Source organism: Oreochromis niloticus, linkage group LG19 (genome assembly GCF_001858045.2).
Source record: "Oreochromis niloticus isolate F11D_XX linkage group LG19, O_niloticus_UMD_NMBU, whole genome shotgun sequence".
NCBI lineage: Eukaryota > Metazoa > Chordata > Actinopteri > Cichliformes > Cichlidae > Oreochromis > Oreochromis niloticus.
The window spans coordinates 26,345,315-26,368,601 of record NC_031983.2 but is presented as its reverse complement, the minus strand read 5'-3'; the positions used below and the strand labels follow the sequence as shown (position 1 = coordinate 26,368,601).

The window sequence follows — 23,287 nt, the reverse complement described above, 5'->3', positions numbered from 1 at the left end:
GAGAGTATAAATACTCATAATGTTTGGTCTCTTCGATGCCTGGAGAGGAAATGACAAGTTAAAAAAAAGTTTCTCTTCAGTTACAAGGAAAGCAACAAACTTTGTGCACTAAGACCTTGATTCAGAGAGACCACAGGGTTACAGGAAACTAACAAAGAGTGCCTTGCAGTTGGGTTTAAAAAATGGTTTGTAACTAAACCAGAAACTGTTCCTGGAAAAGGATCTTTGTCCAGTTGTATTGGTCTGCAGCAGAGCATGACTCCAGACAACAAAGGAACATGGCACAGTCTGATAAAACTAAACAAACCAGGTATAAAATCTGAAGAGTTAAAGTTTCGTTTCATTCAGGAACAGAGCAAACAGGACAAACACACACTCTACCAATCAGGCTACATACGAAGTTCAGATAAATCAGGTAACAGCCATTCTTTGGTGTCTAAAAAGAAGCTGGAGTAGATTAAGTATGTTTCTATTATCATCTTATTAGCAGTCACCTGGGAAACAGTTAGTCTTCCCAGTGTCTCCAGATAAATACTGATTACAGCTGTGTTAATGGAAATGTGCAGCATCGTTTACAAGAGAGAGAAGTTATAAAAACATCACCTCACACTCACACATAATCAAAAACACAAGTGGATCTGTGGAAAATAGTCACATATCAGAGCAAAATGTCTTGTTGACATTGATTAATGACAGAATGAAATTAGTTCTTATAAAAATGTTGAAGTGTTGGCGAGTAATTTTAGGGAAAATACACTTGCTGTTTAAATTGATAGGTTTCAGTCATGTTGACAGTGTCTCTCTGTTCTTTTTAATGGATTTTTTTTATAAGTGGTGAGTGCTGGATACAAGCCTCTGGCAAATACAGAAGTGCATTTAGATATTTATAGGCAAAATTAGGCAAATAAAACTAAAATTGCTGTTTAAAAAATGCCTGGTGTATAACAATAATAAAATGTGTTAATATGAAATGGAAATGTGTGTTATGGATACGTGTTGATGGTGGCATTTAACGTGGCATTAAGCGAGTCTTCAAATTACTTTATAATGGACTCCAGAGCAATTCAGCATTACCATAATGGTCAGTGCAGCTCGCTCTGTATTAGAATCTGTTCAGAAGAGGAACGAGTATGAAATGTGTATTCAAAATAGTTGTGCTTAAGTTTTCTTTCTGACAAAAGTTTAAGGAAAAGTGACGATGGCTGATTGCTGTATACTGCATACCTTTGAAGCATTATACCTATAACGAAATGCACTCCTCAGCTATGTTATTGGGTGGTGCGGTTTCACCATCACCACCAGCAGCAGCCTGAGCTGTTCATATAAGCCAGGATGGATCCATGCTTTCATATTGTGTACATAGTTTACTCTAAATTCTGACACCACCATCTGTATTTTGTAACAGAAATCAAGGCTCATCAGACCAAATGACATTTTTCCAGTCTACTGTTAAATTATGGTGAGTCTGTGTGGATTTTAGCCTCCGTTTCTTGTTCTTCGCTAACAGCAGTGGCGCCTGGTGTGATCTTCTGTAGCCCACAAGCTTCAAGGTTAAAGGTTCTGGTCCTTTAGAGATGCTCTTCTGCATACCCGCTTAGTAACAAGTGATGTCCTTTCAGCTTGAAGCAGTCTTGCCCATCTCTTCAGACCTCTGACAAGGCATTTTCTCTCAGAACGGCTGGAGGCTATCCCAGCCGAGAGGCTGATATAGAGTCTGGTATAGGCGAGTGGCAGGGTACACCCTAGACCTACACCCTAGGCCTCTGTCACAGGCCTAACACAGGGCATGCACATTAATACTTAGGGGCAATTTAAGATCACCAACTTTCATATTGTAAAATCTTAATAAAGCCTGGTGAGTTTTCGGGAAATTCTTTTTCCATTAACAGTTAAAAATCAATACAGGTGAAAAAGCCAAACAACCCTTAACTGGAGGAAGAAACCAGCAATGTTTGTAGGAGTTCGTCCATATAAAAGCTTGTAAGGAATCTAGAAACTGAACACCAATTCCTGTCATGAATATAGAACCATTGTCTGAATTGGATATATAGTGGTTATGTCAAATAACACATATGATCTTTATTTTTAAATGCACGCAGTGTTACAAACTCGGTGATGAAATTCTGACAAGCAACTCTCCAATAAGATGGGAGGAGTCAGGAGGAATAAAAGAGAAGACTGTTTGTGTGCATTTCCCAGAACACAAGTGGTTCAAGTAGAGATCCCTGTGGCACATCAGTATTAACGTACACAATGCTTTGTGTTCTTTGTCTCAGTTTTTGGTAACAATGTCACCAACCACAGCGCAGTGTGACATTAGGTCATCGAAGAACTCATTGGCTACACTGATCAGTGCAGGTTTTCAAGAGTTTTCTGATTTCAACTCAAATCCCATCCACCTTCATCAGCTGAGTATCTTTGCTAATATGTGGCTAATAAGTTTTTATAAGAGATTCAGAATATTGACTATATTTCTACCATGAAGCCGTCTTTTCAACAGTTCTTCTGGGGTTGCCTGAAGTATAGTCTAGATTTTGTAACATTTTAGGAATATTAATATTATGCAAATGCTTATGACAAAATTGCTGAAACAAATGTTTCCAACTGTTTTTAATTTTAGTCTTTCCATTACTATTGGTATCCAAATGAGAACCGTGCTTTTGCAGCAAAAAAACACCAGACTGTATAATTAAAATGCCTCAAATTGTTTCAGAATTTCAAGTTCTAATGGAGCTTCTGACTGATCCGGTGCACCAAAACTCATTTATTCTAAATAGTCCTGCAGCAAAATATGTTGACAAAAGCTCTGACAGTTGGAAGTATGCCACATTTAAATGCAAATCACACTATACTTAATGTGTAATCCATCTGTTCTTCATTATCTAATGAGTTACAAGCTTGAGGATCAACTGAGTGAAGCCGAGTGAACATCAAACAGTGAATCGTTCCTGAAGCCGAAGATTATCTGTCAGCACAAAATCCCAAAACTCCACAAAATAATCTGATGTAGTCCCGCTTTATCATTGCATGCACAGTAGAGGAAGGCTTGTGTTCACAATGCAAGAAACCAAATCGCCTGCCTGCCTTCCTCTGACTTTGAAATGGCTGAAGATGAAGCATTTAAATAGCCGCTAGGTGGACTGCAGTCGGGAGTGAACGGCAGAGGAAAAAATGCCCACCTTTGCACATTGAGACACGTCATTGCTGAACTACAACATGTCGCATGCAGACCCCTGTCAGCTCGCCACCAGTAATAGCAACATTTCTAAAGAAATTATCATCCTTTGCTCCAATTATGTCAACCCCGAACAACATGTTACTTAACTCTCAAGTGGAGCTCTGCAGAGAGTAGATGAGGTGGCAGGAAATGGAAAACTATCAGGCTGTCAGAATGGATTACACTGACAAAGCACCTGCCTCTTCTGTGGAGCTGGAAAACAGAACCTAAAGCCACAGTCAGCCATTCCATCACGGATACTGATATTTGAGAAGTGTCATGAACTGAGAATAATTATTGGAAAGGCTAGTGAGGACCAAGCTCAGTAGATTCAAGAGGACATTACTAAAATGTATAGGCACAGCTCTCTCCTTTCAGCTTAAATTCTATTATCAGCATTATAGTACAGGCAAAATATTTTATGTAGAGCAATGTAGGGTGCAAATCAGCAAATTATCCTGCAGGAGTCTTGAATGTCTAAACCATTTTTCTACTAAAACAATGTATTAAAAGAAGAGGAAGGAGCAGGGTGCTGCAGTGACTTCTGTGTGGAGTTTGCATGTTCTCCCTGAGCATGTGTGGTTTTTCCCACCAACATGTATTTACAGTATGTTTGTTAACTGGTAATGATTTTTTTTTTTTTGGTAGCTCTGTGGGCTCATTCTGCAACATATCCCAGCTGCCATAGGATGAGAGGCGGAGTACACCCTGGACAGCTCACCAGCCCACCGCAGCGCTAACACATAGACGCTAACACTTAAGGGCAATTTAGAACACTAATTGTGCAATTCTAATGAGGATACATGGCATTATTTGGTATGACCAGCTATATTCAGACTGTATTTTTCTGTGTTCATAAATCCATCAATTTTGACGAGAGCCCCAAAATCACTGGTTGGCATTTAGCTAAAAATGATGACAGAGCGTCCACTGTGTTTTACAGATGTTTGTCGACACCATCTGTTGTAACTCTCTATTTGAACCAGAAATGTAAAACTCAGATTCATCAGTCCCTAAAAAACCTTTTTGCCACTGATTTTCACATCAGTTCTTGCATAAACTGTGATACCTCAGCCTTTCCTCTCTATTCCTTAACCTTTTAAAGCCAAGTGTATCATACTTGATACATGAGTTTTTGAGACTTAAAAACTAAAATGAATAGCACAATACATTTTTAAGGAGCACAAAAAATATTACTATTGCTGCAAATCTACTGGACAAATTTCTTCAGGTTCTCAAGGACACACACGATCCTGAGAGATGCCAAGTTTTTGGCCAATAGCTTTTTGGGATTCACCTTGTTGGTGCAGAAATAATTCTTTATGCCTTTGAGACCATTATCTTTAGCATTTTTCATAGATTGAATTGAATTAAAGAACTGGAAACAAACTGTGTGTTTTACTGACAGGTCTGTAATAACACAGTGCCTAAAGAATTTAAAGGTGGTTCTTTGCCAAGTTCTCCGTCATTCATAGACAAACTACTGATTCGTCCCCTGAGTTGGGTGGCTTTTTTTTCAGCTTGAATGATTAATAGTTCAGTGGTAAGTTGCTTAACAAACCACATTTCTCTGGAAACTGTAAGGTACAAGGACTGGACTAAAAATGTGTGTAAAAGCAGTCAATGACCAAAGACGGAGTTCTTCAGAAATCCTGGAAAACTATTGCTTAAGATCATTTAATAAAATACTGGCGGCTGCTACCCTCAGTCTCTGAATAGATGCACAAAGTGTCAATTTGATAATCCTACATCACCTCATTCAAGTTATCCTTCCAACTGACGAAACTGGTTGTCCATGCTGGCCGGCTGAGGGGTAATATATATAAAGAAACGATGAGTGGGACTCCGTAAAGCAAGTAAAATTAGTCAAGTCGGTCTCAAAATAATCTAAGAGCTGATTTTACTCAGACTGATGGTCTGATGGAGAATTGGCTGAACCACCAACCATAAAACAGAGCAATCCTAGAAAATGTAGCATAGGGCATTATTATGTGCATCAGTGACTCAGCACTGCTGCACAATGCTGGAAGCAAGGCACTGAAAAAAGAAAGCTGAAACTGATTTACAACACTGAGGCAAAATTGTAGTTTGTTTTTTTTTTTTTTTTAATTAAAAGGTAAGTTTTTGTTGTTAAAATAAATAACGGACCCGTACGTGACATCATTCCACAAGAAGAAGGAGCTGGTGTTCATCATTGCCACGCATTATTGCAGTTCTTCTGTGAGGATGTTGTTTGTGTACCAACTTTGCCTCAACTTGCCTTCACGATTTTAACTTTTCCCACATTTCCAGACTGAGTTTTGACAGTGAATTCAGCAGAATGCAGCCATTTAATGTAAAAGTAAAGAGCAATATGAACTAAAAAAAAAAAGGCAATGTCTTTTCTGACAAGAAAATAGGAGCAGCATGCTCCTCCCCCCACCGTGCCCCTGGTGGCTGCACAGGATTCGGGTTTATTGGGTGTGCTGTCAGTGAAGAAATTGCAGTCTCTTACACTCTCCACCATTTCTCCCTGTGTGATTGTTGAGTGTTAATGAAAAATAGTGAGTCTAGATAAAAGTCCTCTCTCACAACTGGGGAACTCAAAACCATTTCCTGTTAGTGCTTTGGAATGTTTATGTGACAAAATATCAATTTTGTTGGAAAATTTGCCCTTTTGAAACAACATATGGTGACGGTGCTCATCCCTTTTTCTTACTATCAAAATGTCTAAGACTGCTTTTTCCTTGATGATGTCATCAAGCACCAAGGTTGTCATAATAAAGGAAAATAAAATACACACTCTTAGCTTGGCCATGACATTGGACAGAAACATGATGTGGAATGTAAAATTAATGTCACATCGGTGGGTTTGGACCGTTTTTTGTGGCCATGCTACGCACACTTTTTTCCACATTAGCGTTGCACTGAAATGACGCATCTATTCTATAACTTCTGTAGGCCCCCTCTTTTTTTTATTTATAGAGGAAATTAATATATGAGGGAGTCAGCTCAGGTCGAAGACATAGTTAGGCAAGGTTGAGGGTTTGGACACGTGCGGCGAAAGGATAACGGATATAATGGACAAACGATGCTGAATATGGAGCTGTGAATCAGGAGGTAAAGAGGAAGACGACTGAGTTCATGGATGTAACGGAGGAGGACATGCAGATGGGGAGGTGTGACAAAAGAGATTGCTAGGAATAGGGTGAGATGGAGGCACCCCCCAAAAATGATGAAATCTATATGGGGATTTGACTAAATAAGTCTAGTATGCACTTTCAGCTCAGTTTTGTTGTCCACCAGCTGTAAACAGAAATACCTGGACCTTTAGCGGCTTTAGTCAATGGTCTGTTTTGTAAAGTCGCTACTAAATGTGTTGCTAAAGTCTAACCAGAACTGAGAGAGGCTAAAATGTCAAAATGTCATGAGTGTGCATTTGCTTTGTAGTGTAGTTCATCTGAGGCCGACCTCATGCTTAAAGAACATTTCCTTTACAAACCATTTCATATGATGCTACTGAGTTACTTAATTTTTCCCCAAAAAAGAAAATCAAATGACATTGCATGCCATTAAGTTATGTGCTGCCCTACTTTTCCTTAAATCTCTATCTTGAGGCTTCCTATCATTATTCTGTGAACATGAAAGTGAAATCATGCCTTGTACTGCACTAAAAAATCTCAAACACAACACACAATTAGGCCTACTCAAAGAACAAAAACAACCACTCACATAACACTCCTCTGTGAGGCAAGAAAGATCTCTGACGTGACCAAAAACACTCCAGAGGCCTGCTTTTGCCATTTTGTATTTTTGCAGCTTTTAAAAATGTTATTTCTGTTCTCGGGAAACTGCTCAGACACCTGGTTTACAACTAAAGATTTTCATGTAAAGACCCTTTATACAGAGCCAGCTGATCTGTAATGTTACAGATTTGTACCAGAATTATTTTTGCATAGGCAGGTATGTGTCAGGGTTTACTGTGCAAAATAGTAAGATTGTGCACAGACCGTCCAGACGTGTGCTTCTCCAGTGCCTGCTAGAGATTTAAATGGAAACACTTTAAATCTATGAAAGGTTAAAATGACCACCTGCTGCCCTTCATGATTACTCTGAATAATGCATATGAAATGACAAGCCAGACATCCTGTTTTAAAGCTACCCTTTCCATTATAAATGACTGTATTAATATGCAATTATCTGAGGATTTACCATTAAAACCAAAATATTATCTTTAGGTAAATAGATTTGTTTATCCAGGAGAACTCAAACACTTTCTCTTTGATGCACTGATACACATGTTTTTGTTAGCTAGTGTTGTCAGTGAAGGTAATGAGCAAACTGTATCATGCTGTCCTCTGGTAAGACTGAAGTATCCCCTCTGTGAAATCAGCTGCTTCTACACTGAAACGTCTCCCAACCCGGCATCCCAGCAGTACACTGTAATCACAGCCATTACCACTGAAGATCAAGAAAGCTCAGTGAGCGAATAACAGCTTTGTAGGATGACAGAACAAAATGAATGACTTAGGTCTGTTTTCTTTTTGACCCTTCCTACCCTGTGACGGCGCATTGATTCAACTGCTTCATGAACTCAAACAGGCAGAGGCTCTGTTGCTACTGTGGGCAGAGTCACACTCTGATTCTGCAGCTGTGGATATGAAATGAAAATTACACTTTGTTATTTTGACACAGAGCTATTAAAATAGAGCCACTATTTAACATAGCCTATGATTAAGCATAAAAAAAAAAAGACCAAAACTAACGTGATATAATTCCACAATATTTTAAACTGCTATTACAAAATTTTCCCCTAAAAATATGACAACAAATAGGTTTTGGTGGGTTTGCAGGTATTACTCTTAGGCAAAAACAATCTTCATCAGTGAAGCCAGTAAATCTTTGTTTTGACATGAATGAATGTTGGAAGCAACAGCAAGACTCTAGCTGAGGTAATTAATTCTCCTCCCTCTGCCAGGGGCCAACTCTCAGGTCTGGGACCTGCAGTGTGGAAAAAATAAAAAACACCATCCTAGCATATGTGTGCAGAGGATGTTATGGATTACTTCACATTTAATAACACGTCAAAGTCAAAGGAGATTTGTATGAGCAACAGTCCAAAAAGAGAGGCGGAGGATCAAGCTGCAGCTGATAACGCTACAGCTGCCATGATAGTGGTCAGCCCTGCTGAGCTAGCTAGAATGATAAATAGTGTGTCTTCATAGTCGCTGAATGAAGCAGAGTTTGCTCCTGTTGCTGATGTTAAATCAAAGCTTCCTAAAAAGCAGTTATTTTATAACTTCTTACCATCTTACAACTTCAGTTTCAACCACAGGTTAAACTGGGATTTAAAAATCTGATACTCCAATAAAGCAACCAGTATTTTTTTCCTTTCTGATGAACAACTCCAATAGAGTTGTTCATCAGACTAATAATGACCTCTAACAGTTATAAAGGGTAGTTATTTACTCATCTTTGCTCTGTCCAACTCTGCTCAGATTAGATGGATGTTTGATTAATTTTCAATTCATTTTCATTTATTAGTCATTATAAGTGTCACCTTAACTGCCAAATAGCTTATATCGGTTGATATCCTCAGCCCAGCGGTATATTGGTCGGGCCCTCATTGAAGGAAGCTTCATGGTTTTAGGAAATCTCCTCCTGTGTCTATATTCTAATATCAGTGCCATTCTTCCCCTACTAGCTGTCCGTTCTAGGCTCGACGTAGGCAGTTAATAGAACAAGTAACGCGTTGAGTACTTCGCTGATGAGACAAAATGAAAAAAATGTAAAAAATCATCTCTCCATCCACTGGTAACTTGCAATTTTCAGCTACTGTACTTCCATACTAATGCATTTTTTTCAGACTTTAATTCTATTTTATTTATATAACTCCAAATCACGACAACAGTCACTTCAAGGCACTTTATATTGTCAGATAAAGACCGTCCGATAATGCAAAGAAAACCCCAAAAATCAGATGAGCCCCTATGAGCGAGCACTTGGTGAATGTGGGAAGGAAAAACTCCCTTTTAACAGGAAAATTCCAGCACAACCAGGCTCAGGGCGGAGCCACCATCTAATGTCACTAGTTTGGGGTGAGGGGAAGGAAAAGGGACACTGTGGAAGAGAGCAAGGAATTAATAATAACACAAACAAATACAATCCTTCTGGTGTGATTTGTCTACACTTTGTTAGACATTTTGCAAACCATCACATTTACTTTAAATTTAATTTATCTTAGATTTTTAAATATCAGTATTGTGCACACTCTTCCCAAACACCTCTTCAAACAGCTGTTTTCTTCAAAATGCCCTTTCCTCTAATATTCTGAGCCACAAATCTCCACTTCAGTAGCACTTACAAACTTTCCACTTGGATTCCTCTATGTAATCTAAAGCTTTACACCGAGGACTCGTTCATATATCATTCAGTGACTGATGGAATATTTTATTTCCAGAAACATGTCAGAAATTGACTTCTCTGTCTGTTGACTGAATCTTCCAATTCATGGAATAATAAAGAAGTCGTATCCAAAAGCTTCACTGTCAAAACCTGTAACTCCAACAAAATAAAACAAGAATTTAGAACCTGGATTTACATCACAATATTCACAGGATGGCAGGAAAACGCACAAATATTGAGATTTACATGTCTTATTTGCCCCTACTTGGATACTTTAACAACATTTCTGAAAACCTCTATTGCAAAAAATATTTTTAAAGTAATTAGTTACCAAGAATTCATCATGATATGATTTAGTTGACATCTTTTTACCTTCTTGACCAGCAAAAGCCCACATAAAGAGAAAAAGGAGGAGTGGAGGTTTAAATTCTAAGACTTAAAAAGCATTTTCATTATACGCCTCCAAAGAGACATCAATGCTGATAAGGCTCCTCTAACCGCAAACAAGGTCAACTCGAAGTCTTTTGAGGCTTCTTATTCATTAAAACTCCTGTTATTCCTGCGCTTCATGAATGAATTTTCAAAAAATGATTGCGTATCGAACACTTGCAAAGCTGAGATAACCTATAGCTGTTCACCGTTACTGCTACTAACAACCTACACCTTTCTCATTGTTGTTATGTGCATGCACTTGGGTGATCTCACATAAATCCCAGCATCCCACGGCCAGACCTTTGTAACTGGTCTAAATCAGCCACAGCGTGTGGGCGTACTGGGGTTCTGTTATTGCATGTGGGATTAACCTTTTTCAGAAAACAGGCTCAGGTGTAATTTCTATCATTTAAAACTGAGTTTCAAGGTTCCAGGACTGTCGCATATTGAGAAACCATTTCTCAGTTGAATGAAAATGTTACATCCACAAGATGTTCATTGTACTAATTGGAATAACAAGATGGCTCTGGCACACATTTATCTGTTGTTGTCCATCGCTGGGTGTGATCCCGGCAACGCCTCGATGAGATGAAGAGTCTGATAGTCTAACAATGCAGATTTCCCTAATGTACACAAACAGAAGGAAGCAGGGAGGAGATGTCAATATTAGCAGTGCAAATAGTCTCAGCTGCTACTAATGCTAATGGCCCTAATGTCTCAGCAGTATAGAAAATTACAAGCTACACTCACTGGCCACTTTATTAGTTACACTCGTAATATCAGGTCGGACTTCCTTTTAAGTTCAGAAAAGCTTTAATTCTTTATGGCGCTGTTCTGCAACACCCCAAAGGTGCTCTATTGGACTGAGATCTGGTGACTATGGAGGCCATTTGAGTACATTTGATAACTCACTGTGATATTTAAGAAACTAGTTTGAGATGATGTGAACTTTATGACATGGTGCGTTATCCAGCTGGGAGCACCCATCAGAAGACGGGTACACTGAGGATGGTTAGCAGCATGGTCAACAACATTACTTCAGTGGGCTGTGGCATTTAAATGATATCCAGATAGTAATAAGGAGCCCAAAGTGCCGCAAGAAATATCCCCCCACACCATTACACCAATACCAGCCTGATAATGCAGGATGGATCCATCCTTTCATGTTGCTTACTCCAAAATCTGACCCTACCATCTGAATGTTGCAGCAAAAATTGAGACTCATCAGACCAGGCAGGATTTTTCCAGTCTTCTATTGCCCAATTTTGCTGAGGCCGTGTGAAATGGAGCCTCAGTTTCCTGCTCTCAGCCTGCATGTGTGGCAGCCTGTCTGACACCAGTAACCGTCCCATGTTTAAAGTAAGCCAAAGTTGAAGGGATACCTCAAAAGAAGCACAGATTCAAAAGCACTCTCATCTTTCAAGCACACATAGGTGTTAATCACCACACTACTCTCAGATAATTCATTTTCTTTAGTGTTTTAAACCTGTAGCTTTACTTGAAAGAATCAGTTACCTGTGAGAAATAAAGAGAGGCTGGTAAGACCCTGGCACTAAGCAGGAAAGAGATCAAACCCAAACCAATCAAGTTTTCATGTGCAACATCAGAAAAGTCTTTCTTACTGTGTTGTTTCCGTTTCCATTTAAATGTACACCACTGTCGAACAGCGGGGAGGATACTCGACTGTGATCTGGCCCCGGAGACCCTGAAACAAACAGCAGAATGATTCATGTTTACAAAAATCTTTTGAAGAATCACTGTTAAAGATTTAATCCAACTTCACACCTTTTCTATCAATATTTGAATTCATCTGGAAACAAAGGCGAGTCGGGAGTTGCACATAAACCTCAAACAGCATGTCCCAGCTCGTAGTCTTAAATTTTAAGGGTTATTATCAACTTTATTCTGCTGCCCTGCCTTTGAGCCATGCAGCGTAGATCACAGGCAGCATCCAAAAGAGACAAATGCTGCTCGTTGATATGATATTAGCTTGGCGTTGGAGGAACTGCCTTCTGATTCGGTCACACTCGGTAAAGTGTGGCAAGCGGCTCCTGGCCTTTCCTGCCTGTCATTTGTGCCATGGTACAACAAAGGCCGGCTTAGAGAGAATACAACTTGAACCTTTTCACTCTCAGACAACAAAAAACACAATTCACAGGGCCAAACAGCCTACAGCTAAAAACCTGAGCATCTCTGCACTGCAGCCTTCCCATGAATGTTAACACATCCGCACGATACGAAGGCTGGATTTCTCAAAGCGCTCACACTTTGATTTCCGGAGAATGTGGCGATTTATCGAGCTATAAATATTCATGCGTGCCTGTTAGTATTAATTATTTTTCTACATCTGTGTGCTCTTCGTAATTAGATAAATTGTACAAAGTGATTGTTGTGTTTACTGTGGGGACTGAAATCATTTGTATTGCATGGGGTTCATTCATTCATTTTGCTTACAGCTAATTCATAGGAGAACAATTATTAGCGGCTCAGCAGTGTGAGTGTTTGCTGCAAACACGAAACTGTCAACATCTAAAGGCACAGATGCAATGCAGCAAGTTACAGACTGTGACGTTGATGCATTAGCTGTGTTTACTACAGTAAAAGATAAGTTTAAAGAACTTTATTTGTAAGAGTTAGGAGATAAATTCAGTAGTAGTTTCTTATTCTTCCTTTAAAACTGACCAAGAGCTTAGTTAGGTTTAGCCTAATTTAGGATTAACAGAAAAATCACGAAAATCAGAGCGTCAAAGACATAGTAGGTCAGGGGTGTCCAGTCCTCGAGTGCTACTGTCCTGCAGCTTTTAGATGCATCCCTACTCCAACACAGCTGAATCAGATGGTTGGATTACCTCTTCAGCAAGCCATCAAGTTTGGCAAAGGCCTAACAAGCCATTCATCTGATTCAGGTGTGTTGGAACAAGGATGCATCTAAAAGCTGCAGGACAGTAGCTCTAAAGGACTGGAGTTGGGCACCCCTGTAGTAGGTCATCCGGCTCATGATCCATCTCAGTTTAGATCAGGAGTCTCAAACTCAAGGCCTCGAGGACCGGTGTCCTGCAGGTTTTAGATCTCACCCTGGGTCAACACACCTGAATCAAATGATTAGTTCATTACCAGGCCTCGGGAGAGCTTCAAGACATGTTGAGGAGGTCATTTAGCCATTTAAATCGGCTGTGTTGGATCAAGGACACATCTAAAACCTGCAGGACACCGGCCCTTGAGGCTTGGAGTTGGAGACCCCTGGTTTAGATGTTATTGGCCATAGAACAACAAATGTGACCTCAACCTTGAGCAGAGATTGGATGAAGATCCATTTGGTGATCATCATGTGGTGGTCACGTTTGATTAAGTTAGGAGTAAAGATCTCAAAACCACTGACTACCATCAGATTTGTATTAGCGCGTTTAAATTATCTGCATTTGTAAACACACCTGAAAACCCCAACAATAAGTCAGCAGAGCTGATTGAAACAGCTAGCCTGAATTTGCCCAAAGATCAGAAAATCCAACTACCGGCAACAACGGTATAAAGTACTTTAACACGTAATATATACAGCAAACAGAAACAGCTGTTTCTCTGGCGTATAGAGCCTGCAGAGTGGCATCAATCTTTTTATCCAATTCTGGGGAAGAAAGAGAATTGGCATATGCCCTAAAATATCACTACCTTTTTTTAAAAAAAAGTGAGAGTAAAAACATGAGCAGCAGTATTTGAATTTCAAATGTGATGGCAGTTGGTGGATTGTTTACTTATGTTGAAGTGAAACTGTCAATGGGACAGGCGATTTTAAAAATCTTTTCTCTACAAAACATCAGACAAAGTGCTCATCAAATGTCACTTGAACCCAAACGAAGGTCATGGCATCTTTGTTTCCCCCCTTCAGTCCAAAACTCAGTTATTGAGATTTTTAGCACAGAAAACAAACAAAAAACAAACCAGTCATATCTGAACTTTCCAATTATCACAGTTTGGAGATTTTGGCAAAGCAAAAAAAAAAAAAAACTATCAGAGAAACTGGCAATCAAATTTGAGTGGGTGTACTAATCAATTAAAGCATCCCTGCTGGCTCTGTTTTCAGGGTTACAAAATCCAGCCACTAATAGCCCTTCTTTTTTTGTTTGTTTGTTTGTTTGTTTGTTTATTGCCTTTTCTGAATTTCAGCAATGACATCACCACAGCCCTACCTTGAAATTAGATCAAACCACAGCTACACAGTCCTGATATACAACAGACAAGCTTACTTTGGAAGTGTTGAGCTCTGACGCTTGCACACATTTCTCCTGTTTTATACAGTGAATCTGTTAGTAAGCAAAGAAATTCTAAAATAACCAAACTTTTGTAGGCCTGTCTATTTTTTTCTTTGCTCTGTTGTCCAGCACTTCATGAGCAAAACACAGGAGATGGCCTCAAATGTGAAAAAAATCTATTTATAGTTATTACATTGTTACTTTGTTTTCTTATGACACACTGAAAAACAAAAGTAAACTTCTGTGTAAAAATGTGTTTTTTGACTGGTATCAGAAATGGAAACAAACAGGAGGCAGTTAAGATGAAATGATTTACTGTAATTGGTGGGAAACTAAAAGGCTGCCGGTCATATCAATAACATGAAAACATTTAAAATGACATTTATGCAATGCCCTGTTTTTTTGTTTTTTAAAATGAAACATTAGAACTCAAACATGTTTTCAGACATTTCTCACCCGCTTTCACTCTGATGTTAAGTATATGATAAAGTATTGCAAAGTGGTCCAATAAATTGCCAAATGTACGGTTTACTTTTTACTTTGAGGCTTGATTTGTGTTGCTTTCTTCTTTGCCATCATTTTCTCACCGCTCTCACCTACATTCTTCGCTCCACACCTTTTATCGGCTCCACGTGGATGATTTTAGTGTCTCCGTTTTCATCTTTTCAAGCTGCTGAAGGTAAGTGCAGCTCTGGGTGTTTCTGACATTACTGCTCGCCTCGGGCCACCGAGCATGACAATTTATTACTCTGAAATGAACGCTCGTCTATCGAACAGGTTTAAAGCACCGAGTTGAGCAAAAAAGACAATTTTCCATAAAAGCGGTTCGCTTCTCATTTGCTAAGAATGCTCAGTGAAATGAAGTTTATAGCCGGTTTAAACGGCGTCGATCAGCGTGCGCTTACCTAGAGGCAGTTTTAGAAATGATGGAACTTCTCGCAGGTAGCGAACAGTGATGGTGACCTCATCTCCCGCAGTACGCAAGAGGTGAACCTGGCGGGAGCGAGGGAGATTGATACAGATAGCGAGGGAGAGAGATTGCGAGTGATACAGCGAGATAAAACTTAATCTCATATAAATGAAACAAGCCACATTCATGTCAAGCTGTATGCTGCCTGAGCAAATGAAATGTAACGGGAGATGAGTGAGGAATATTAAATCAGAAGTTAAAGCCTGGCTGAAGTGGTTCCACTTGAATCATCAAAAGGCAGATTTCGAAGGCCGGCTTTTCGCTGGTGACAGGCGGCGGCAAAGTGACAGCTGACACCACAAAGTAATTACGCTCTGAATGTCTCATTATCTGATGTGTAAGTGACATATGTCCTCAGAGACGCAGAGTCACAGCAAACATATGTTTAATGCGATGAAATCTGTTTCTTCCATGCATCTGATGAGAAAAAAAAAAAAAAGAAAAGAAAAATTTGAGCAAATGAGACGCATGAACGAAAAGCGCAAGGTCACTTCTGCACGCCCTCGATGCATATCTGCCATCCTCTCCTGCATTACATGCTGGCCCTTGTTACTTGAGCCCAAGCATCTGTCAGCGCCGACAGTGTGACAGGCTGCTATTAAATGTGCTGGATTTTGTTCTGAAGAGAAACTGCTCATTATGTGTTTTGACGCTCTGGAGGTGAATGTAGTGAACAGCTGTATGAGGCTGCACGAGGAAAAAGAGATGACAGACAGGAAGAGCGTGCGCGTGTGTGGGTGAGATGGAGGGATGGTCGCAAACAGCAGAGGGGATATTTAACAAAAGGGAGATGCTGTCTGAGAGGGAAATTGATCAAAATGGAAAGAAAGAAATTGTGAATGTAGAAGAAAGGGGGGGAAACACCACATATTGGCACCCTCACTTCCTGTGCAGCCTTTGATAATAATCGACTCTTTTTCAGGCTTTTCAATTTGTCACCGTGTAAACGAAAAGAAAAACAGCCTCCTGCCAAGATGACAACTCAGATTGTTGAGGCGCACCTCCCTGTTGATAACCAGTGGGATTTGGTGTTACACCTGGAGGACGGATGGAAGAGTAATGGGCAGATGGAGCAGGGTATTGGCTTTTTGCAAGAGTCAAATACAAAAATACTCACAACCTCCTCGTGAGTACAGTGCTCTACATTAATGCCATTGACCTAAAGAAACAAACAGAGAGATGAAACACAAACATTTTGTTGAACATAAGACAATTTAGGACTTGTATGCTCACTAACAGGGTCAGAGGTGTCACAGGCCTCCATCTCTAGAATATGACTCGCAGGGTGATTTAATCACCTCAGTGAAGTTCTGAACAGGCCTACCAGGTCCAGAATAACCGATCCTGACTAAAGTGATTAATATTTATGTATGAAGATGTCTGATGTATGAAGAACATTTTCATCATCCAAACTAATTATTGTGTTTTGGGATTTTCTTGAGTTATGACCAAAAAATGTTTTGCAAGGCTACGGTGACTTTCAGCTCTCCAAGTCCCCGTTCAGGCCAAGTTAACAGAACATAAATTCACCAGCCACTTTGTTAGGTACACCATGTTAGAACCCAATTTTGCCTTCACAGCTACCTGAGGTCTTCATTGCATATGTTCAGCCATGTGCTGCAAGCGTTCCTCGGCGATGTTAGTTCATGTGGATACAACAGCATCAAACAGTTCCTGCAGATTTCTCAGCTCCATATTCATGATGTGTCTCCCGTACCAGCACATCCACAGATGCTCTATTAGATCGAGATCTGGTGACTGGAGTCCATTTGAGTACATTCACTGGCATCAGTCTGAATCGTTCATGCAAGGCAGGATGGATCCATGCTTTCATGTTTTTCCAGAGATCTACTGTCCAGTTTTTGTGAGCCAGTCCAGTGAGGACAGCCAGTGTGGTCTTCTGTTGCTGTAGCCCATCTGCTTCAAGGCTGGAGATGTTGTGTGTTAATGTTGAGGTGATCTTCTGCATACCTTGGTTATAACAAGTGCTTGTTTGAGTTACTGTTGCCTTCCTATCAGCTTTAAGCAGTCTTGTCAATCTTCTCTGACATCAACAAGAGATTTTCTCTAACACTCTAATGCTCAGAGTCTACATGCCTAAATATAGAGTTGCTGCCAGTTGAACAGGTGTACCTAACAAAGTGGTCAGTGAGTGTATGGTTCACCCAAAAATTTAATGCCTTGAGCTACAGAGGCAAACTAATATGAAGTTAAAATAAGATGCTAAATCATAACAAAGAGAACAAAAGCAGATGGAAATCATCTCCAAGACAGGAAAAAAAGAAAAACACCAATCATATATATTTACTCAGCAGTTTTTTTTTTTCATTTATTTAGTTTTAAATCTAAGCTAAACTCATTTCACAAATTCTCTCCCATAAAAACAGTCTTCCAGTCTGAGCCTCCCCATGACTCCCAAAGTTAACGCACCAGCCCCTAATTTGCTGCGTCTCTTGCCATCCAGGCAAACCGATGCAATATTCTACAGTGTGACACTTCAAATAAGCCATTGCAAATACATATGAAACAGTGGTGAGAGATGGAAGCAGTGGCAGTTCTATTCATATTATTATTCGTAATCATTTTCAATATGAATGGTAATATTGCTTTGCTGTCCGTTGAACCTACTTGATATTCTAGATAAACAGCAGATCCAATAAAGCTGCCAGACGGATTCAAATTAACTTATTAAAAAGATTAAATGAATAGCATTACTAAACACTAGACACTAATGACTACCACTCTAAGGAGCATCGGCTATTGTTCATTGGTGATTTTTTTTTAAATATAGAAACACATACATTAAGTGATTCCTGTGGCAATGATGTGTTTTTGTTTTAAATCACACGCTGAATGATTCATTTGAAAAACATGATATAGCTCAAGATATTCAGCTACCATTCCTTCAAATTAATAACCGTTAAAATGTGAGGGAAATTGAGATGCAAAGAGCCGCCCCGCTGGGTCGTGACCCCAACCAGCATCCAAGCAAATAAGTCAGAAACTGATACTGACCTGCAACACTGCGTCCCCGACGAACAGCTTCCCCGTCTGATCGGCTGTGGAGCGTCAATCGTCGAGTGTCAGAGGTTAATGAAAACATTACGAAATAATTGCTCATTTCATACATGGTAATGTGGGGGGAATGGCAATCAGTGTCCCCCCCATCCGTCTAATCTCAGACAACATCCTACAGCTCACAGAAAGAACACAGGAAGGCATGAAATTTGAAACTAATCAGGAAATAAACTCATTTGCAGCAGCACAGGAGGAAACAATGAGAGCTGTGTTGTGAAAAGATTCGTAAAGCTGTGTGAAAAGGGCTCTTAACGTCCTCGGGATATCAAGACATGATGTTCTCGCATCAGAAAAAGTATTAGGAAGCGCGTGGGCAAAAAGAAAAATTACCGGGAAATGACTCGCTCACATGATGCTCTAATATGGCTTCACGCAGGGAAACTTGGAGGTCATCAATTCTTAAAATTTAACTGACAGACATGATTAAAGTATTTTCCATCTAGTTAACAGCATGATCATATTACTCTTCCAATCTGGCGATGGTTTACTTCTCCACAGCACTTCATGCTCACTTATCATCAATTAACTGCCCTATTGGACTGATGAGCTGTTGTGAGAGATTACAACAGCTCATCTTTTACTTTGTGCCTCACAGCAGGCGCACATAAATAAAAAATGTTTTCTTTCTGAGTTGCTGAGAATTGGATTGAAACGAAAGGAAAAAACCCGTCATGTCAAGTTGCCTTTAACAACCTTTAAAGCAATCAAAGAGCAGATGTTTGCGGTTTTTAGGGGGTGTTTTGTGCAGCTGGGTGCAGTGAACGGGGACAACGGGGTTACCAGCAGAGCTTTCATTTTTCCTGATCACGGGGGGAACGGGGAAAAAAGTCACTGAATACACAGAGAAAAAAAAATAATCACGAAAATCCACAGATCCTGACGACAAAAACAAAAATCCAATATTTATTTACATTTGCTAATCGCTTACTCGGCACGGGGAGGCGGTAAGCATTGGCAGCTCTGCCTCTCACCTCTTTGTAAATAAAATTTTCAGTCCCATTTCCATTTTCACACCATTATAGCCATCCACAGACAAAAACACATGGAGCAACTGTGACCGTCTCATCTGTGTTTTACTATCGCAGCCCGGCAGGCCACGGTTCTCGAACATCAGTTAAGAAATAGTTGTGTCCATATCGGCCAGTAATTTAGCTGTTTTTGTTATTTCGCTTACACACACATGGAGGGTGGTTCATCTGACATGACAACAGAGGCTACGATAGACTTTTAGATTTGGGAAAAAGTTTCAGGACGCTTTGGAACAGCTTAATGCTCTCCTATCATAGACTGTATATAAACGTTGGATGCAGGGTCCTAATAAAGCAAAGCTGGTTCTGAGGCGCCTCAGATCTGCAGACCTTGGAGGTTGTTTACAAACAGAAGCCAGATTTTAGTCTGTGGGAAAATGATCATACTTGTCAGTGAACATATTCATAATAAGGTCATTATCTCATTAAGTCATCTTCAATACATCACCGCGTTCACTTTAAAAGTTATGGTCCCATTTAGAGGAGTTTAGAAAATATAGTGTGATGGGGGCATGGCTGCCTTGTGATTGACAAAGTGCTACTGTATGTGCGTGAAATGCATTTGACCTTTTGTTTTGTCATCTTTTCTTTTTAAAAAAACAAAACAGCCAAAACAACAGCTTGAAGCTTCAAAAACAAGTTATGCATCCATCTTTTATATACAGTCTATGCACCATGTAAAAATTGTGCATACAATCAAAAAGAAAAAAGTTGTGTTGGAGATCTGTTTATATGTCCTGTGCAGTTGTCTCATACATGTTCTGTAACGTTTCCTAAATGTGTTGTAGATGATTTTCTGTGTGTCAGATTTCAAACTGATTATTCGCGTCTGTGTTTAACTTCTCTGACGTTCACATGTGAAAATGACTTTATACGCACTGCAGTGCGTCCTGATAAATTAAAACTCATTACAAACTCATGCTGTGCAGATAATTTTGTAAGAATCAGATTGGGGTATTTTCTGCAACTGTCCTGCCTCACTTGTATCACACAGCAGGAAATAACCCATTTTGGGCACTTTGCACTACGGGAAATATCTACAGTGTGGTTTATGGCTGGGAATTGTCTGAACTGAACAAGCAAAACCCAACATCACACACACTCAGGGATTTGCATTCTTCCCATGCGCCTCTTTTGGTGAATTCCTAAAAACAAAAAAGTTCATCAAAAGCACTGCATGTATAAAAACAGCTCAAGTCACACATTACACGTGTTGGCTAACTTAATTTTAATGGTTAAGCTAGGCTAAACACGACCTTCAGCGTTAACATCAGTCTTCTCTTCCAAGCCTTCTTTTTAATTTATTCATTTATATATTCTAATGTAACAATGTCTTTTTTAATAAAAGATGCTATCAAACTGAGACTTTTATTTTTAACCACTTTTTTTTAATCTTATAGACAAATCTTGTCAATTTAAGAACCAATATAATAATAATTTATTATGTCTGTAATCACTTTGAACCATTTCCAACGCCACATTAAAGCAGTGAGATGAAATGCTTTCTTACCTACTTGATCTTTAAAAATCTTTGAAATAACCACTGGCACGTTGTGCTCTGCACCTCCCTGAAAAGCAGGAGAGAAAGATGAGGATGTGCATTTCTGAGTATGGGTGGTAAAATTTGCTGCCAAAACAGTTTTCTCAAACAGCCATCTCTGCCACCCAAAGCCTTTCATTTCCACTGTAGTCTCAAAACTTATCTGCTTACTTTGATGCTTAAGCCCAGACCGCCGGTCGCTTGTCTTCGCAGTACAACAGTTCTGTGCTTTAGAAAGTGGGAGTTTCTTATTGGCAAAAGGATATTGTGAACATTGAAAAGTATGCTGGAGTTATGCGGCATGAATTACAAAAAGCGAGCCTGGAGGCCTCGGGTGCACTTACATTTACTTGGGATTCACTTCCACTTGTGCAAACCACATCCAGCTTCTGTATGGTTAATACCTCTTTGGTCAATTTCAGGCAGACATCATAGGTATTGTTGGTCTCCTCATTGTACAGCAAAGCAATTCCAGATTTTGTCTGTTGGAATTGAGAAGAACATTGACATTTTGCCAAGCAGAGCAATTACGTAGACAATGAACATTTTAATCCTCTTTTTCTCAACGTGCCATTTGTGCACCCCGTTCTACTGGTCTAGTTTTGGGTTAATTGGTTTTGCCTGACATTGTGAAACCTTAGTGTAAGGATTTCGTTCTTTCAGTTCAGTGTTTCTACCTTACAAAACGAGAGATACACAAAAGTTCAGGCAGTTGTGCCAGAAAGTCTAACTTTGAGGACAGAAATGACAACAGTCAGCCGGATCAAAGAAGCACAGACGTTACAGTTCACGCTTTTTCTGTTTCTTTGTAGATGAAGAACCTTCAAACATCTGAAAACTGAATGCAGTGCAGCTCAAATTTAACGGTTTTCTCTTTCTGTTCAGTATCATTATCTGAAAATATCAACAGAAATCAAAGATGCAGCAATCTCAAATTATTCACCTTTTGATTAAGCAAAAGACTGTCAAACAATACTGTTTGTAACGATACGGCTCTCGGCTCAAATGATGAGATTGAAAAATGCTGTCAAACTATGTTTGCATCCCTAAACAGATAAACTATGTTTAGGCCAAGTTACTAGCAGCCATGAAATTCTAAAAAGATAATTGTTGCCACTTTGGTTTATTGTATGCTAACTACTAAATAATACCTGTATAATTAAGACTAACAAAATACAGATGAGGAACCTAAATAAGTATTTTTCAAATAAGCTGAGGTTTTGATCCAATAATGGGTCAGTAACTGGAATTTCAGTGTAAAATGTTTGCAGTAATAAACAGTTGGAAAAATTGTGCCACTATAAGAAACTGTAACTGTAAAATTCATCAGCTCACTGTCTGGGTTTCACAAAAGCCATGTCTACTTCTGCACCAATCTTTCACCATTCACTCAAAAATTCAGGGAGTCGGTTGATTTCCATCAAATGCATTTAAGGTCAAAACTGGTCATGGCACAAACAGAAAAACCAAACAACAGGCAGGTGTTGACATTTTAATGTAGAATAAAGTGTCGCTTAACAAATTCAGAAATACTGAACAGATTGTTATGAGGCAATTCAAAGTATGTGAGCACGCAGCCATGCAACTTCTTCTGCATGTATACAAAGTAGCATTTTTAAATGGAAACAACACTGTTACACTAGTTACATTTATATGCATTTAAATTCCGTTTCAGTTGTTGCATGGTGAACTTATCATGTCGGCCCGTTACAGTGACCTTTCTTACCTGATTTATTGACCCTGTGATACAAATTGTTACATTCCCCACATGAGCCTATTGGTACGGAAAGTAACAGAATACTAGATGGAGAAACTTGAGGAGGCTGTTTGGGTCATGTGGAAATTATTTACTGGCACAATGTCAAAAACTGCATAAATTGGCTTCTGGGAGAGCCAAAGACAACACAACAGCAACCCCAACACAAAACACCTAACTAACTTTAAACTTTGTCTAAAACAAAGTTACAGTCCTGTGCGTCAACTCCCTAACAAACCAGTGGAACGAGAGAAAAAGATGAACATCAAGAGAAACTCTCCTGGCAACTCTGACCACAGGAAACCTGTTGGGAAATGTAACACAAGACAATGACACAAAGGGAAAAAATAAATTAACAAGCACAAAGAAGCAACATAAGAATCTTACGCTAAAAAAACATTAACAGACTACCAGTACCCTGCTCTGAGAGAATCTGGTGCTTCGGCAACCAACATGACCAAAGGCCTTGAAGGCATTGACCCTGGAGGGCACCCACTGGCTACAAGACTATGACATGATAGGTGGAAACATCGGGAGCCAATGGGAGGGATCAACGTCATCAGGCCTTTCATTTTGGAACTGTTTTCCAACCATGGCTAGATATTGAGAATCCATCACCAGCTGGGTTACTCAGC

The 23,287-nt window shown here is 39.5% G+C and overlaps 1 protein-coding gene across 2 annotated transcripts in view; it reads right to left on the bottom strand.

Annotated features, from left to right (window-relative positions):
• The window catches only part of sntg2 (syntrophin, gamma 2), a 95,730-nt gene that overhangs the window by 49,232 nt on the left and 23,211 nt on the right, over positions 1-23,287 (bottom strand). For both annotated transcript variants that reach the window (XR_003215250.1, XM_005477587.4), the window contains exons 2-8: positions 21,241-21,378; positions 21,068-21,124; positions 20,867-20,924; positions 18,266-18,309; positions 16,368-16,409; positions 15,186-15,273; positions 11,656-11,738 (exon numbers count right to left, since the gene is read on the bottom strand). Coding sequence is in view for 1 of the 2 variants with exons in the window: in XM_005477587.4 (XP_005477644.1) it covers positions 11,656-11,738; positions 15,186-15,273; positions 16,368-16,409; positions 18,266-18,309; positions 20,867-20,924; positions 21,068-21,124; positions 21,241-21,378 (510 nt within the window). In the remaining variant the exon portion in view is untranslated. The remainder of the gene's footprint in view (positions 1-11,655; positions 11,739-15,185; positions 15,274-16,367; positions 16,410-18,265; positions 18,310-20,866; positions 20,925-21,067; positions 21,125-21,240; positions 21,379-23,287) is intronic.